Source organism: Paralichthys olivaceus, chromosome 6 (assembly GCF_024713975.1).
Source record: "Paralichthys olivaceus isolate ysfri-2021 chromosome 6, ASM2471397v2, whole genome shotgun sequence".
NCBI lineage: Eukaryota > Metazoa > Chordata > Actinopteri > Pleuronectiformes > Paralichthyidae > Paralichthys > Paralichthys olivaceus.
The window spans coordinates 21,034,048-21,050,924 of record NC_091098.1 but is presented as its reverse complement, the minus strand read 5'-3'; the positions used below and the strand labels follow the sequence as shown (position 1 = coordinate 21,050,924).

At 42.0% G+C, this 16,877-nt stretch overlaps 2 protein-coding genes across 5 annotated transcripts in view; both read left to right on the top strand.

Annotated features, from left to right (window-relative positions):
• Nucleotides 1-10,927, top strand: part of LOC109635217 (uncharacterized) — a 28,406-nt gene extending 17,479 nt beyond the window's left edge. For all 3 annotated transcript variants that reach the window (XM_020096242.2, XM_069526364.1, XM_069526363.1), the window contains 8 exons: nt 238-354; nt 461-583; nt 733-901; nt 994-1,579; nt 1,701-1,854; nt 1,953-2,042; nt 2,146-2,341; nt 3,029-10,927. In XM_020096242.2, coding sequence (XP_019951801.2) covers nt 238-354; nt 461-583; nt 733-901; nt 994-1,579; nt 1,701-1,854; nt 1,953-2,042; nt 2,146-2,341; nt 3,029-10,560 — 8,967 coding nt within the window. In that variant the 3' untranslated portion in view covers nt 10,561-10,927. The remainder of the gene's footprint in view (nt 1-237; nt 355-460; nt 584-732; nt 902-993; nt 1,580-1,700; nt 1,855-1,952; nt 2,043-2,145; nt 2,342-3,028) is intronic.
• Nucleotides 10,928-12,209: 1,282 nt separating this feature from the next.
• Nucleotides 12,210-16,863, top strand: LOC109635297 (uncharacterized). 2 transcript variants are annotated; one of them, XM_020096405.2, is made up of 8 exons: nt 12,210-12,699; nt 13,040-13,109; nt 13,576-14,104; nt 14,450-14,603; nt 14,690-14,735; nt 14,959-15,079; nt 15,399-15,540; nt 15,999-16,863. In XM_020096405.2, exons 3-8 carry the CDS (start codon nt 13,626-13,628, stop codon nt 16,104-16,106), a joined length of 1,050 nt encoding a protein of 349 aa, XP_019951964.2. In that variant the 5' UTR covers nt 12,210-12,699; nt 13,040-13,109; nt 13,576-13,625; the 3' UTR covers nt 16,107-16,863. The 2 variants fall into 2 exon arrangements, with proteins under 2 accessions (XP_019951964.2, XP_019951965.2); XM_020096406.2 differs by lacking the exon at nt 12,210-12,699 and having other exon boundaries at nt 12,924-13,109.
• Nucleotides 16,864-16,877: the final 14 nt, after the last annotated feature.

Sequence of the window (16,877 nt, the reverse complement as noted above, 5' to 3'; positions counted from 1 at the left end):
AAACCGGTCAATGTTTTTTGATTTACATTACATTGGAATATTACTCTGAAAGTGCCCATAATTTTGCCATTCACACGTTTGTGATTTCAATATTGGGGTCTACCTGAATACGTTTATTTGTTGCCTCCTAAAAAGCCCATTCTGCTCTAATTGGTCAACTAGCCTACTCTTATGTGGTTGGTCAGCAACATGTTGATATGTTTCTAGTTAATGGTCTAATTATGTGTTTCTCTCTAGGGCTTGTTGTATCGGGTTGTACAAGGAGAAATCGGTCCGTTCAGACTGGCAAGGATGAGCCAGAAGGATATGCAGGCCACCAAGGCACCTGAACAAAGTGCAAAAGAAACAGCAGAGGTAAAGTGGTATAGGTGTTACACCAATATCACACTTTTTATCATGCATCGAAAAGGTTATACTATGTTTCTGTCAGAAATAACCATATTCTTCTTTGTGTATGTAGATTAGGGATGCTCCTGCTAAAGCAACAAGTTTACTGCAGAAGCCTGAAGCAGTGAAGGTTGATCTGCCCAGTTTGAATCCTATTAGACCTGATAGAAGATCCAGCAAAAGACCAGAGAGCATGGTGTGACCAATTTATTTTCATTAAATTGATGGAATTTCACCTTTTTATACGATCAATACACTGTCCCTCCGGTCCCATGTAAATATTTCACATGAAAGGCCAATAATGTCTTTTTGGGTCTCATTGTTTTTGTGTCTCTGTCTGTACAGGTTGCTTCCCAGGAACAGAAGAGAAGTCTTCCTGCTCCTGCTCTCAAAACCAGAACAAACCAGCCAATCCAGAGCAGCGCTACGTCAGATATTCTCACCTGTATGCTTAAAGACACAACATCAGAGCACAAAGCACACCTCTTTGACCTGAAATGCAAGATATGTACAGGTGAATTAAAATATATTTGGACAATACTAAACAGAAATGATCTTATATTGTTATTTTAGTGATTATAATAAGGATTGAATTTCTTCCCCCAGGCCAGATACTACCTGGGGAAGAGGATGAACCCACGAAGAAAAAACCCAAGATCTCTGAAACAAAAGATAAGCATGAACCCTCTTGGAGAAGGTATGCAGGAGACGACTCCCCTCTGCGGGCGCCACCTGACTCACCTGACATGGACTCGCCAACTTCCCTTATTATTGACTCTCCAGCACTCACCATTGTAGAATCCCCTGCTTCCCCCATGAGGGATTCTCCAGCCTCGCCTACTTTAGAGTCTCCTGCTTCCCCTGTCTCAGAGTCCCCTGCATCCCCAACTGCAGACATTCCTAAAGCTACTACAACAAAGAAAGCATACACACCAGTTGTGATTCCAGCTGTCTCTACTGTAACCATCTCAAGACGTGATCCCCGCACTGCAGCCAGCAGGTTCTCTGCTTCATCTAGTAGCTCCTCTGGTCCCAGCAACACAACCCTTAACCAATCATCCCCTTATGCGTCTATTAAAGAGAATAGCTCTGACTCTGCATCAGCATCCTCACTACCACCAACAAAACCTTTACCTAAATCTATCTTAATGAAGCCGTTGTCGGATCCTCGACTCTATGGCACATTATCAAGGTATATACAACTCTTGAAGTTTAAATTTAAATATATTCTGTTTTAAATAATTTTCATTGGATTAAAAGCAGTATGATTTGTGGATGTGATAGTTATTGTGTTGCTGTGGCTTGTGTTTCAGGACTGTCATATCTGAATCACCTGGTGATGGTGAGACTGCTCAGTTCCTTTCTAAGCAAGAGATACTGTGGAAAGGCTTCCTAAACATGCTCAATGTAGCCAAGTTTGTTACGAAGGGATATCTGGTTTCAGGATCTGCTGAAAACCTTAAAGCGGTAAAGTACTGCACTTCACACATATTCTGTTATTCACACAGCAGTATTAATCAAATCTGTCTCTGTCACTGGAACTTACTGTTTGTTGTTTTGTGTAGGATCTACCTGATACCATACAAATTGGGGGACGAATCATGCCTCAAACAGTTTGGGACTATGTTGCAAAGCTAAAGACCTCTGTTACAAAGGCAAGCAGTATACATTATATATTACCTCTTTCTGCCGCCTATATAATAATGTTCAAGTTTTTCAGTGTCATAAATCTTATTTTGTTTGTTTTTTCCGTTTTAGGAGTTATGTGTGATCCGGTTTCAACCCGCAACAGAGGAGGAGGAGGTTGCCTATGTCTCCCTGTTTTCATATTTCAGCAGCAGAGGTCGTTTTGGGGTTGTTGCCAATAGCAGCCGCTCTCTCAAGGATGTATACCTTGTCCCGCTCAGTGCAAAAGAATCAATCCCATCGATTCTACAACCTCTTGAAGGGCCAGGTGAGATGATACCTCAACTACGGCTGTAGTCTTGCATAATAAACATTTAAATTATTTGGCATATACAAGCAACAATATTAATAGTATTAACAGTAATATCTTATACTCAGGCCACAATAACTCAGTTTCTCCTGCTGTTGGTTTTCAATTTTATTAACTTAAAGGTGTCAGACTGAGGGAGAATGGCCGGTCCTGCTCTTCCATCTACTTAAAAAATTACAAATGTTATCCACCAGTAAATCACCTCTTGTACATCTCTTATGATTAAATAACCAACTCCCTTCTATAAAATGTAAAAAAAAACTGGCCGATTTGGCCTCTTAATAAAAGACAATAAAAAGTTATTTAATTCAAAGAAAACCTGAATATCTGTTGAGATTAAATCTGAATATTAAATATGCGCTTAATGCTTTAAATCAATTTAATTTGTTAAATTTCAGATTATCGGTTTACATTTTTTATTTAAAAATGGTATTATTTAATCATCATAAAAAAAATGTATATGCAGTTTCTACACTCTCATCAGTTCAGACTGTCAGTTCTGTCAGAGTTCAAAACAATATAATGTTGTTGTTTGGTTTTGAATGACCAATGCCAATACTTGTCTGTGAATTAGAATATTTATTTGGCCTTTCTGACCAAGATCTGTTTATGTATTTATTTTTCTTGCCTTTCTTTATTTCTTAGGGCTTGAAAAAAGCCGACCCAATCTTCTTCTGGGTCTTGCAATCATCCAGAAAGCAAAACGTCCAGGAAACTTGCCTCAGGAAATTGAAGAGAAGAGACCCAAAGTTCATATGTCCAAAGACCCAATGTGGATCCCAAAACCACCAGTCCTCTATGGTTCTGACAAATTGGAGATATTCCAACCCTATGATCCAGAGACTCCTGCTAGTACTTTCCCTCCTGGTTCACCATCTTGCCCTGGCTCACCATCAGATTCCTCGTCTTCTGGATCAGTTACTGTACCATCTCTTTTGACTTCTATGAAAGTGACTCGTCCTGTTTCTTCCCCTTTTGGTGTTTCTGGATCTACCTCCAACAGCATCTCAGACAAGAGTCCCAAAACAGAATCTACTGAAAAGACACCACTACAGACTATCTTGAAATCTATTGTTCGCAACAAGCAAACTGACTCTACATGCCCTGCTGAAGGAAGTTTTGCAACAACAACAGTAAGTGTTAAAAACATCCCAGTGTTTTCTCATGTGTCTGAATCAATGATGGATCCAATCGTCCAACAATATGGGCAGAAATCCAAAGTGAAAAAGTTAGAAGAAGAGGAAAATTACTATGACCGACCATACGACCCGGAGGAGGAGTACGATCCAGCCATGGGATATGGAGTGGCTGCTCCACGGAACATAGAGAAGATTAAGAAAGGTGACCCTGCAGTATCAGGCTTTGTGGAGGACGATATAGCCTATGATCCAGAGGATGAGACTATCTTCGAAGATATTCAAAGTGATGCTCATGTTAAAAAGGCCCCTGGTATAACATCAGATTCTACATCATGCCCAGGACCACCTTCTACCCAGGTTGTAACACCATCTGCAACTACCACTCCCATGCAAACTTCTACCCCAGCTGCAGTAATGCCACCTCTTCCTACAGGCATTGTAGTTGTCTCAGCTGCAACACTGACTGAACAGCAGCGCATGCTCGAGGAGCTTAATAAGCAGATTGAAGAGCAGAAACGACAGTTGAAGGAGCAGGAAGAGGCACTACGTCAACAGAGAGAGGCTGTGGGTATGTTCATGGCTAAATTTTCTGTTTCTGACTCCCTGATGTCTCCTCCACAAAAATATTTGCCCCTTAGTCAACTGTCATCACTGCAGAGTGGCATAATGCAAACAGAATCTTCGGAATCAACAGACAAGACCAGCAACCAATCAAATGTGGATTCACAATCTGTTAAGTTAGAAGCAGCCACTGCCCTCCCTGCTTCTACAAATGACACAGATAACATTGTAGAACAAGATGAAACGCAAAACAATGTTGAGGATAGTGACAAGTATTCTTCTGCTGGAGAGATTGAAGATTCTGATGTAGCCTATGACCCTGAGGACGAATCACTCTTTAATTTAATTCAAGAGGATGTATTTCAAGGAAGCAGTATGAATACACATGATTCACAAGGGCATAGTTCTAGCCGCAAGGGTGCTCTGCCGAATTCATACAACAGCAGAAAGCGTAGGTCGTCACCAAAGAGGCGGAGTCATCGTGAAAGGGACTCCCAAAGAAGTCCTTCAAGAAGGTCACAGCGACATTCTCCTTCACATTCCCATAGACGTAGAGAAAAGGATAGACACAAAAGAACTGAAAGGGACAGGTCAAGGCATAGAGCTAGAAGCCAGTCAGAACGTCAGGGTCGCCATCGTAAAGAGCATAGTACACGCCGACATTCTCATGGTCGTAAAAGATCTCCATCGTCTCCTATAAAAACAGATTATGCGTCCCTTTCACCAAAACAGCACAGAGGACCTTCCCCTCAAGTCCTTGAGAAATCAAAACCTGCAAATGTCCCATGTGATATGCCGGAATCTATTGATGGAGAATCTGTCGAGAGTAACACGTCATCATCTGCCCCTGTTACCATTAAAAATGAACATGATGGACATCAGTTACAATGCAATGTTTCTGAGTGCCCAGATAAAGGCACTTTGCCTCATTCAAATGAACTTGACAAGCTTGAGATATCAGAACCACCAAAATCCCATGACCTTCACAATAATTCACTCAGTGGTTCCTCTACCCAGGTGGAAAAACCCTCTCAACAGGAAATTATGCTTCAAAGTAAAATTGAAAGTACAGTTCCTTTAAGAGAAATTGACCCACCCATTCGAGATTCTCCTCAAAGCCCTGATCCAGAACCACAATTCTTGAAACATAGCAGCATAGAAAAGAGTGATTTTGAAATCAGAGATCCTGAGACACATATCAACGTCTCAATGCCATTTGTTCAAGTTGAAAATATTTGTCTGCCTATTGGTGGTCAAGCAACAGTGCCCAATATACAGGGGAGTCCAAAATCAAATATCAGAAATTTGGATTTTAAAACTCTACATCTACATGACTCAAATGTTAGAGATCAATGTATGATAAAGGTAGACAAACAGTTAGAAGCGGAAAGTCCAGGTTTAAACCATCAACAAATGTTGGGTCAAGGGGGATCAGATTTAAAGCTAGCCAGAGAGTCAGATATGCAGGGCCCTGGAATAGACCCACTGTCAAAACATATAAGGAATCCAGGACTAGATATGAAACAACATATAGAGCCAAGAGACACAGGTATTCGATTTCTAAGCTCTGATAACAAAGGTGCAGGTATGCAAGGCATTAGTCCCCATGTTTGGGGCCCTGCGCCACACATTAGAGACTCAGGGGTGAGTCAAATGCAATCATCAGACAGATATGGGCATTACACAAGTGGTTCAGAGTCAAGAGACCCTTTAATTCCTATCTACCATCCAAGGGGTCAAGATATAGGAAGAGATAGAGACCAAAAACAAAGAGGTGAGAGTCCACATACTAAGAGTGTGAGATCTGCTATGATGGGTGGAGATTTCAGAGATCAGAGTCCAGATATAAGCGGTGCAGGCCCATCTCTCAGGGGCGAAAAAGGTGTTCGAAGGCAATCAAGACATGATGACAGTTCAGTTCATGGGCATGCAGAACATATGCAGATGAATATAAGAGAATCAGACACTATGCATGAACCTAAAAGGCACAATGTGACAGGAGGGTCTGGTCAAGATATTGATAGTAAGGTTGGCCCATATACAAGAGGTGATAAAAGTGAGTCAAGTGCAAAGAGTTCCAGCAGAGACATTGGAGAAATATGTTCAAATAGGAGGGACGCAGACATGCAAGGAAGAAATATACAAGGTCAGGGGCTAGAGAGGATACCTTATCAATTAGGCCAAGGAGACAGAGGTCCCGTGCCACAAATTACAAATCCAGACTGGAGAGGATCAGCACCAGGTGGTGTTGGTCTTGCTGTGATTGGTCATAGAAGTCAAAATAAAAGCCTGCCTCCAACAGATTCGACTGGCCTAGAATCAGACAGAAATGATTGGAGAGGGCCAGATAGGACAGAATTATGTTCAGTCACAGGAAGGCCATTTATGCAAAATGAATGGATGGATTACCGCCCTGATAGAAGAGGAGCAAACCAGGAGACACAGGGGCCTGATGCAGGACAAAAGGGTTCTGCTTTCATGGCACCTGGACCTAATGTGAATGCTCATATGCCCGACAGGAGAGGGCCAGGTGGTCTAGACTTCAGAAACCAAGAGTATGAAAGGAGAGTTTCAACTATGGACAATCTAGGACCTGGCATGAGAGGGCCAGTGGTTGACAGGAGGAGTCTGGCTTTGGAGCATCTTGAAAATGACATGAAGGAACCTGGTGGCCTACATTTCAGAGGGCCTGAGAGGAGAGGCACAGCTATAGAAGATCAAGGACTTGACATGAGTGTGCCAGCAGATGCAGATTTCAGTGGACCATGGCCCAAAAGGAAAGGTCCTGATATTGTTGGTCCAGGGCCTGACAGAAGAGGACCAGGATGTCTGGATTTCAGAGGTATATCTATGGAGGGTCCTGGAACTCACAGAAGAGGACCTCAAGGTAGAGGTCTTGCTATGGAGGGTCCTGTGACTGACGGGAGAGGGCTTGAAGGTCCAGATTTCAGAGGACCAAGACCTGAAAGGAGAGGTCCTGCTATAGAAGGTCCTGGGACTGATAGGAGAGGACCTGAAGGTCCAGATTTTAGAGGACCACGACCTGAAAGGGGAGGTCCTGGTATGGAAGGTCCTGGGACTGACAGGAGAGGTCTTGAAGGTCCAGATTTTAGAGGTCCAAGACCTGAAAGGAGAGGTCCTGCTATGGAAGGTCCTGGGACTGATGGGAGACGACCCGAAGGTCCAGGTTTCAGACGACCAGGACCTGAAAGAAGAGGTCCTGCCATGGACGGTCCTGGGACTGATAGAAGAGGGCCCATAGGTCCAGATTTCAGACGACCAGGACCTGAAAGGAGAGGTCCTGCTATGGACGGTCCTGGGACTGACAGGAGAGGACCTGAAGGTCCAGATTTCAGAGGACCAGGACCTGAAAGGAGAGGTCCTGCTATGGACGGTCCTGGAGCTGACAGGAGGGGACCTGAAGGTCCAGATTTCAGAGGACCAGGACCTGAAAGGAGAGGTCCTGCTATGGAAGGTCTTGGGGCTGATAGGAGAGATTTTAGAGGACCAGGACATGACAGGAGAGGTCCTGCTATGGAGGGACCTGGGATTGACAGGAGACGACCCGAAGGTCCAGATTTTAGAGGAACAGGACATGAAAGAAGAGGTCCTGTTATGGATGGTCCTGGACCTGGCAGAGGAGGACCTGGAGGTCCAGATTTCAGAGGGCCAGGACCTGAAAGGAAAGGTACTCCTTTGGAGGATCCTGGGATTGATTGGAGAGGACCTACAGGTCCAGATGTCAGAGGCCCAGGGCCTGAAATGAGAGATTCTGCTATGGGGGGTATTGGAATTAACAGGAGAGGACCTACAGGACCAGACTTCAGAGGACCAGGGCCTGATAGGAGAGGTCCTTCTATGGCCGGTCAGGGGCCTGACATGAGAGGATTTGAAAGTCCACATTTAAGAGGACTAGGACCTGAAAGGAGCAGTTCTACTATCGAAGACCCTGGGACTGACAGGAGAGGACCCGAAGGTCCAGATTTCAGAGCACCGGGACATGAAAGGAGACGTCCTCCTATAGAGGGTCCTGACAAAAGAGGACCAGGACATACAGATTTCCAGGGACAAGAGCCTGAAAGGAGATTACCAGGAGGTCCAGAAAGAGGGCCTGGCTGTGAAGGGAGAGGAGGACCAGGAGATCAAAATGCTGGTGGACTTGGCCCTGACAATCCAGGCCCATATATGGGGGTTTTGGGGCCTGACTTCATAGGAATGGGACCTGAAAGACCTGGTAGTCGCAGTCAGGGAATGGGAGGACCACACTTCAGGGGTCCAGGGTCTAACAGGGGGTATCCAAACATGGAGGACCCAGGGCTTGATAGGAGAAGGGCTGGTGGTCCAAACATGATGGGGCCAGGACCACAACATTCAGGTTCAAATAAACAGGATCCAGGGCCTGACAGAGGACATTTCATGGGACCTGGGCCAGAGAGAAGGCCTCCAGATATGAAGGAAACAGAAAACAGTATGAACTTTCCAGGAGCCCCACAGTTCAGGGATCCTGATTTTGAAAGATACCCTCCAGATATGGCGGGCCCAGAGTTTGGTAGGAGAGGTCCACACTTCAGAAGTGTGGGGCCTGAAAGAGCTAATATGGAGGGACATGATACTGATCCAAGAGGTCCAGATTTTAGAGCACCAGGTTATGAAATCAGAGGTCCAGACACTGAGAGCCCAGGGCCTGGCAGAAGAGAATCAGGAGGCACAGGCTTCAGGGAACCTGGACCTGAAAGGAGACGATCAGTTGGTCCAGACATAGGAGGCCAAGGCATAAAACAAAGAGGTCCTAGTACAGAAGGTCTAAGGCATGATAGAAGAAATGACTGGGGAAGGGGTTATTTTGAGGACTCAGATGCCAAACGAGAAAGCCCAGGTATAGAGGGCCCAGGATCTGATAGAACATTGAGGGGTCCAAGGCCTATGAGGAGAAATGTTAGAAGACCAGGGCCAGATTCAAGCCTAATTCGGGGAGAGAGATGGAGGGGCACAAACATACAAGAACAATGGTCAGATATGAGAGGGCCAGATATGGAGGCTGTTGACAATGAGCAAGAATATTCCAGAGATAATTTGTCAAGACATGGCCACAGGGGTCCAAGACCTATGCAGGAAGGGCCAGATGAGCAGGGCCAAGAAATTAGGCATGGTCTTCAAAGTGAATGGAGAGGTGCTGGAGAGAGGGGGCAAACACCAGTACAGGAAATACCACATTTAGATTTTCCAGGGCCTGTTAGAGGTCCACAAGAGGATTGGAATGCTCCTGGTTACAGGGGCTCAGGGCCTTTCCAAGATAATCCAGACATAATGTACCAAGGGCCAAGGGGAGAACCTGGAAATGAAAAGCGAGAGCCTGATAGACGAGGTGCTGGGTCAAACAGAGGGGGACATGGGGCATTTTTCAGAGGGGAAAGAGATCCAGATAATAGAACAAAAGGTCTTGATAGAAGAGGTTCAGGCTTTTTGGGACCAGGGACAGATATGAAAGGGGGTCCAGATATGGCAAATGACTGGAGGCAGCCAGACTTCAGCGGGGATATGAGAGGGCCAAACATGGAAGGACCTGGTGCACATAGGAGAGGTTCAGGAGGATTAGAAGGCTTCAATAGAATAGACTCAGGAGGTTCAAATTTAAGACGACCAGAACCTGTAAACAGAAGTTCGGACATTGAGGGTCCAGGGACTGATGGAATGTTTTCAGATTATGGGGGGCTAGGATCTGATAGGCGAGAGGCAGACATAGAAAGCCATGGTCCAGGGAGACGAAGATTTGAGCATGAGTTTAGAAGGGAGAAGAGAGGTCCACACATGGGACGGCTAAGGCCTGATGAAAGTTCAGATGTAAGACATGGGCCAGGTAGGTGGGATCCAAACTCTGAGGTTTCTGGGTCTGATAGAAGAGGTCCAGACATGATGGGCTCAGGTTTAGACTCTAGGGGATCTGAGGCAGCCATGAAGAATGACATGCAACGTATAAGACATTCAGATGAATCTGCATCACGTCATTTCAATAGTCCACATCAGATCAGCAGATTCCAAGGTCCTAGTCATCCACGCTCTGCAGTGTTCAGTGGGCCCTCAGGTTTTCCTTCAAACAGTGGAAAACCACAGAGACCTAGAGCTGCCTTACTTCCCACTCCAACAGAGGGTCTTATGCGCTTACCAAATGTGATCAACCATTCTGATGTCTTCAGCCCAAAACAAAAACAAATGCATTTCTCTGCAGACAGGGAGTGGAGTAAAGATAGAGCAGTGGGTCAAAAAAGACAGTTCAGCCAAGGGCAAAGAGAGGAGCAGGAGAAAAGTCCTGCCGGTAAAATGAGCACATCAGCAGGTGCAAACACAGGACTGGAAAAAGAAAAAAAGGAGGAGAGCAGTGAAATTGCTAAACAGGGGATTACAGGTGCATCCAACGAAACTAAAATCAATCTAAGTATGAATAGTGAAGGAAATAAAACAAATGTCAAGCCAAGTTAGAGATGGGCATGAAACTTGGGCCTCCTCAGGACAGTGGGGTGGGCAGAGATACTACAACATAACCACACTGAATGTATCAATGGTCAAAGCCATGCAAGATCACACGTTGTTGCTTGATATGGAAGTTCATCATGTTTTATTTTTGTGTTAAATGAATCATTTATTTTTGTTATTTTGATTAGGACGAAATGCCTCTGAAACCTAATCAGCTGTGAATTTCCTTTTGAAAATGTTTTGTACAGAAAATGTACAGTTTTAGTTTTTTTTTTTAACATAGCCATAGTGTTGGTACAGTAACCTGAATCTGGCTTTTATGTTCCTCTGCTGCAACGTAGCTTGTCAATAAAGTTACATATACCTTTTTAAATTGTATTAAGTCTGATTTTGTCATTGATATGTGTTTTGCCTTTTGTGGGAAGAAATCAAACCCTGAATTTTTACACATTTTATTAGTTGTCTGGTGTCTCTTTAGAAGCAATATTCATAAATTGCTTAACAGGACAGCATCAGTGTTTGCCACAATGAAGGCAAGAAACGCCACTTGGAAATAAATGTACACATGAAAGCAGTTTTTAAATGTTTCTTTTAGATTATAGGTTATTTTATGTGATTTTCTTATCATAAATGAATAAAGAGGAAGTAGGTTAGAAAAATAAGGAAAATACATGAATACTCAACTACAAGAGCCTCAAATTCATTCTTAAATATAGTATTTCAAATCACGCATTCATTTACACTTGTGTATCATGTAGATTTGGGTAGTTTTCCCGTTATATGTACCAGCTTTTAATTGATTATGATTTTCTTGGGCTCTTGCTGTCACAACAAGATGGAGAAGGACAGTAATTAAGCAAAGGAAGTCCTCGGGAATGAAAACATCTATGCTGATGGAGGACTGGCTCTACCTGAAGTTATATTGTCCACAACCCTCTCATGAAGAGCTCATGTCTCACCAATAGGGGGCGACAGCATTCAGTTAAATCATTTGTCTGCTATTGATAGATACTGATAAAGCTTTGGTAACTTGTGGTAGAGTGTAACTGAGTAACTAGATTTATTCAAGTACTCTATTTAAGTACAGATTTGAGCTACCTGTACTTTAAGGCATTTCTAGTTATGTTTACATTACTCTAATTTCAGAACAAGATATTGTACTTTAGCCTACATTAGAAACACTAACCCCACAAATTAAATACAAAGTTAAAGTAACCTATTTCTAAAAAAACACAAAATTGTTGTTGTGGATTCTATGATTTAACGTGAGTTTTTACTTTCTCTGAAGAGACATTTTCTCTCGACATACACACAATAAAGAGTATTTTACAGATCTAAGGTAGATGAATTATGTGTTATATAAAGCTTCCTCACACCAGGGAAATGGACATATTGTTTGTAGAGAAATATTCTTGAGTAAAGTACAGTGGCAGAGGATGATTACAGGAGGATATTTGTGCATTGATATAATGAGATGCTAAAGTAGAAGTATCCAGATACATAATTATATATATATATATATATATGTATATGGTGACAACCTGGAGTTGTCCTGCTGTGGTGTTGTGCTTGTGTATGTGATTCAGGTTCCTGTAGGTGGAGTCAGACCATAGTAATCAGCAGGGATGTGGCACACCTGCTCTGACCAGTATTTCAGAGGGCTGCAGACCGGGATCCCTCTGCTGAGGTTGTGTGATAACTTTAGGGTGTGAACGAAATACTTAACATCTGTGGTACTAATGAATTATCAGGCGCTAATTAGAAGAAAGTATCAGGTGTTAAAACACTACAGTGGTTTTTTAGTGAGTCCTCAGCCAAGGAAGTTCAGACACAGCAGAGGCTGGTTTATTTAAAGTTTGTTCCTGGTGTGACACATAAAGAGATTTACCTTTTGAGTTACCTGTCCTGGTAGGAATAAGCAACAGGGTCTCTATATCTGTTATTTTTGTGCATAAACATGATTTGACTTCATGTCTTGGGTACACGTCCATGTCCGTCTGGTGAGTAACAGCATGGCTGTGGCTTTACCTGGTCATTGGTTCTGTGTTTAAAACACCCATCATGAAATGCAAGAAGACCAGTGTCCAGAGAAGGTAGTTCTCTACATGATACACAAGTGTAAAATTAAATACTATATATTTGTAGGTGAGTATTAAAATATTTCACTTTACATTTATATATATATATATATATACATATAATATAGTCTATAAAACACTTTGAGCTGTATTTCCTGTATGAAAGATGCTACAACAACAAACAACTTTTATTAATATTATTAATAATCTCTGAATTGTACTTGAGTGGTACTGCACTATATTAAAAGATACACAAACTATATTACCATTACTCGTGCTTCTGTCATGTACTTGAGTACATGTACTTCGTGGTAGTAGTATTTATAACGCGTCGGATATTGTAACTCTTTTCTCTCCACGTGATCTAACGGGCAACATTTAAATAACTCGACACTGTGACACTTCAGGTCTGTCGACGTCCAGGAGTTAGTCGGCACCGGGTGTTAGCAGCGCGGCTACAGACCAGGGATCAGTGAAGTAAGTGGGAAAACTACGGAAATGAACAAGTTGAAAACAGAACAACTGCATCTTTGTTTGAGTTGATTCAAACCGAACAACTTAGTGACCCTCTGATCACAATGCTAATGCTTCTATGAGTATGTTACGTTTCTGAGGTTGTTAGCAAACTAATACACTCTACTCAAATGTATTAGCTTAATGCTCTTTGCTCGTTAGCATAATTATATAATTTGTTATCCTAGATTTTTGAATATTATATATTATAATATATTAACACAACATCATTAGTGTTTGTTTAAGCTCAAGTTTAAGCTATGTTCATAAATATAATTCTAATAACTATGACTAGCTCAAAACTAGCTACAATTTAATGTTGGAAATGGAGAAATAGACACCATAGTTGTCTTATATGTAAAAAAAAAAGAAAAGAAATGCCAACCTTTTGCTAAGCAAGTAAAATCCTTCATGTTTCACCTCCATCCAGAGAACTCAGGGTCTGGGACATATAGAGAAAAGCTGTTTGACACAGATCAGATGTTGGAAGCTGAGCTCGATCTGATGGAGATCACCGAGGGTGAGCACTCACACCTCCAGCGCCTCATCCAGACCAACATGGAGGCACAGACTGGGCCTGATGCTGGCCTGATGAACAGATGTTGGCCTGATGTGAGGGATCATCCAGCTGCAGTGATCTCTACAGATGTCACTGGACCCACAGGGACCTCTCCCTTCACGACCACCCAAGCTATTGACCTGTCAGTTGCCACTGAAGATCACTGTCTGGTGATGTCAGGAGAGAAGACCCCCACCTCTAATGTGGAGGTCCCGGGGTTTGTGTTGGCCAGACTCAGAGGTGTCAAGAGTCCGACTAAAGTGCCCGTCAACAGCCGCGTGTCCTCGCAGGTCAAAGGTCACAGATCCTCTGCAAGAGTTTGCTTGGAGAAGAGGTTCACCACAATGTCTGCTGACTTCCAGAGACAGAGGGACGTTCAGTCAGCAGCTGTCTCCCATAGGTTTCACCAATATACACAAACATATTTCTAGCTTTTATAGTTCCCTGTGTTTATATTGTATTTTTAAACTTATTTATTACCGTTACAAAGAGTGTATTTCACTATTCTGTTTTTGCTGCTGTAATACAGACTTCTTCTTATCATCTTATCTCATCCATCCATCCAACCACATGTTTTTTAATATGCAATACAAGAAGGAAGATGTTTATGTTTGTAAATTAGGTTTATCTTGTAATCCCAACAAGGGATGGGGCAAATGCATCGGGCACAACACAGAGATACATCTTTGTATGTGTTTATAGATATAATACTGATGTATTGACAAAATCTGTTATTGTCTTTCAGTTTTTTAAAAATATTCCAGCAGTCTGGAAATGCTCAAATGACCCTTGTACCATACATGCAGAAGAGGATGAAAACTGATGGAGTGAATCTCCTAGAAGTTTGCATCCCAGCCAACGGGGGTGTATTTAACCCTGTCATGACTATGTGTGGTCAGGTGTGGTGGAAAACAATCACAACTTTAAGTTTCATAATAGCTTTATTGCAGAATATTGAATCATTTGTTTTTTTTAAAAATCTTAGGTGGTTGACCATATTCCTCACATGGTTGAACTGAACAAGCACCAAGGTTTGATCCAGAGTTTTTAATTTTGCCCAGAGATATTATTGACACCAGTAACTATCTATAGAGCACTTTTCAACATGAAGTACAAAGTGCTGCACAACAAGAAAATGAATGGTTAAAGTACAAAGTGCTGCACAACAAGAAAACCAATTGTAGTACTTGTTTTGTTGTTCGCCGTACCATGTATCTAAATGTCTTGTACGCTGTCATATTTTTTTTTTAATAGATGTGACACCTGCTGCCTCCAGGAAGCGTGGTCACGGGAGCAGCACCAGACAAAGAGCCCAATCCAGTACGTCAGTCATGGAGAGCAGGGAGAGACACAACAGTAGCGAGAGGAAACGCAGGTGAGCAGCCATTACTCACAGATGAAAGTGTCTCTGCAACCTCCACAGTTTGTGAAATACTGAAGAAGGAACAGGTGAACAGCACCACCCTGAGGCAGGGATGGAGAATAACCATAAGAGTCAAATACAAATTATAACAGGGTCGTCAACAAACGTTTTGTTAATCTCCAAATAGATTTGCTTCATGAGTCTTAGTGTAGTTTCTTGATTTGTTAGATGAACTAAATGCAATCAGTCTTCTTTATTCCAAAGTAAGAACAAAGTGACAGTTTGTGTATTAAGTCTGAGAATTGTCTGTATGTCGTGTGCCGCTGTGCAGAAAGATGATTCGTTTATACTGTGACGAGCTGAACATGCTGGTGCCATTCTGCCAGTCAGGCACGGATAAAGTCACCACCCTACACTGGACCACCGCCTTCCTTGTGTACATCAACAAGATGTATGGAGACACCTTCAAAAAGGTACAAGTGTGTGGTTTGATCTTGGAGTTAAATAACTGATTGATGAAAATACATTTAAGGCTTCATCCCCCTGCAGCTGAATAATTTGAGACTCAAAGTCAGGGACGGGGAGATGAGATGTTTATTAAATTTCCTCTTGTTGAATTATAGAGCTGCAGTAGACTTTATATTGCTTTTGTTATGTAGAGAGTTCAAATCAAATTCCTCTTAGTTTTTCAGTATAAAATCAAATAAACGTTATTATTCTACTGTGATGCATTATCTAATGTTGCAGTTATTTAGTCTTTGAAAATTGATTCGCTTGATGGAAAAATACATGGCAGCAAATTAATCACTCTACACATTTCCAGAAAGATTTCTGCATTTTATTTCTTGAGAAATTCACGTAAAGTTTTGAAAAACCTTGAGGTTTGAGTTTGTCATAAACTACAATAATCTCATATCTTCCTTGTTTACAGGAGTTTCAGAAATCATTCAACGATGCGAAAGAACTGCATCTGAAATCCAGCTCTTCGTCAGGCTATGACTCTATCCAGCAGGAGATGATTGACAGGGTAGAACAATGACCACCACCCGCTGCACCCCCATCCTCACTCATTTATCTAGTAAGTCAGCCAGATATTTGAGCACATTATCTGAGGGTGTCCAGTGAAGTCCATTCTTTGGTTCTCTTTAAGCCAGCATTTGTTCATGGGGGGGGCTTTTCATAGAGTCACCAATAGGTGGCACTGCTCCCCTTGTAAAATAGTTAGTTCTCTAATGAGCAACATTTATGCTCCTCAACTTATAGATTTAACTAACTTTATTTATATTGGCCTCTTTTTATACCTGATTTAAATTTTGTGTCAATTTAAAATCATTTACTTTGGTTAAACTGTTCAGACAGTGTGTGGTTCACTTTTCCACCTGCATTTAGTCTTCAAGCACTAATTTAAATCTTGCTTATGAATGAAGTTTTACTGCCTGGCGATTAAATGGGGTTAAGTAATGTTCATAGAGTTAATTATTCTGAAGTGAAGACTGGTCATTTGATATGTAGAAAAGAGTAATGTTTTTACTGAAAAGTGGCTTTATTTGTTCTTTCTTACAACATGTCGCTGTAGCATTTTACTGTACATACAACAGTCACCCACAAATAATAAATAGTATTTAAAGTCTTGTATATTTAATAGTTACAGCACCGGTAGTACAAAGTGGATGTGGTGTTTGAAAACATTTGATTCTCAAATCTGGAGAATCAGCTTCACATGTAATTTAGAATAAGAAAAGCTGTAAAAAAAAAAAAAGACTATCAAAACAGTATACATTTTTTTTTTGCATCAATCTACACAATGTCT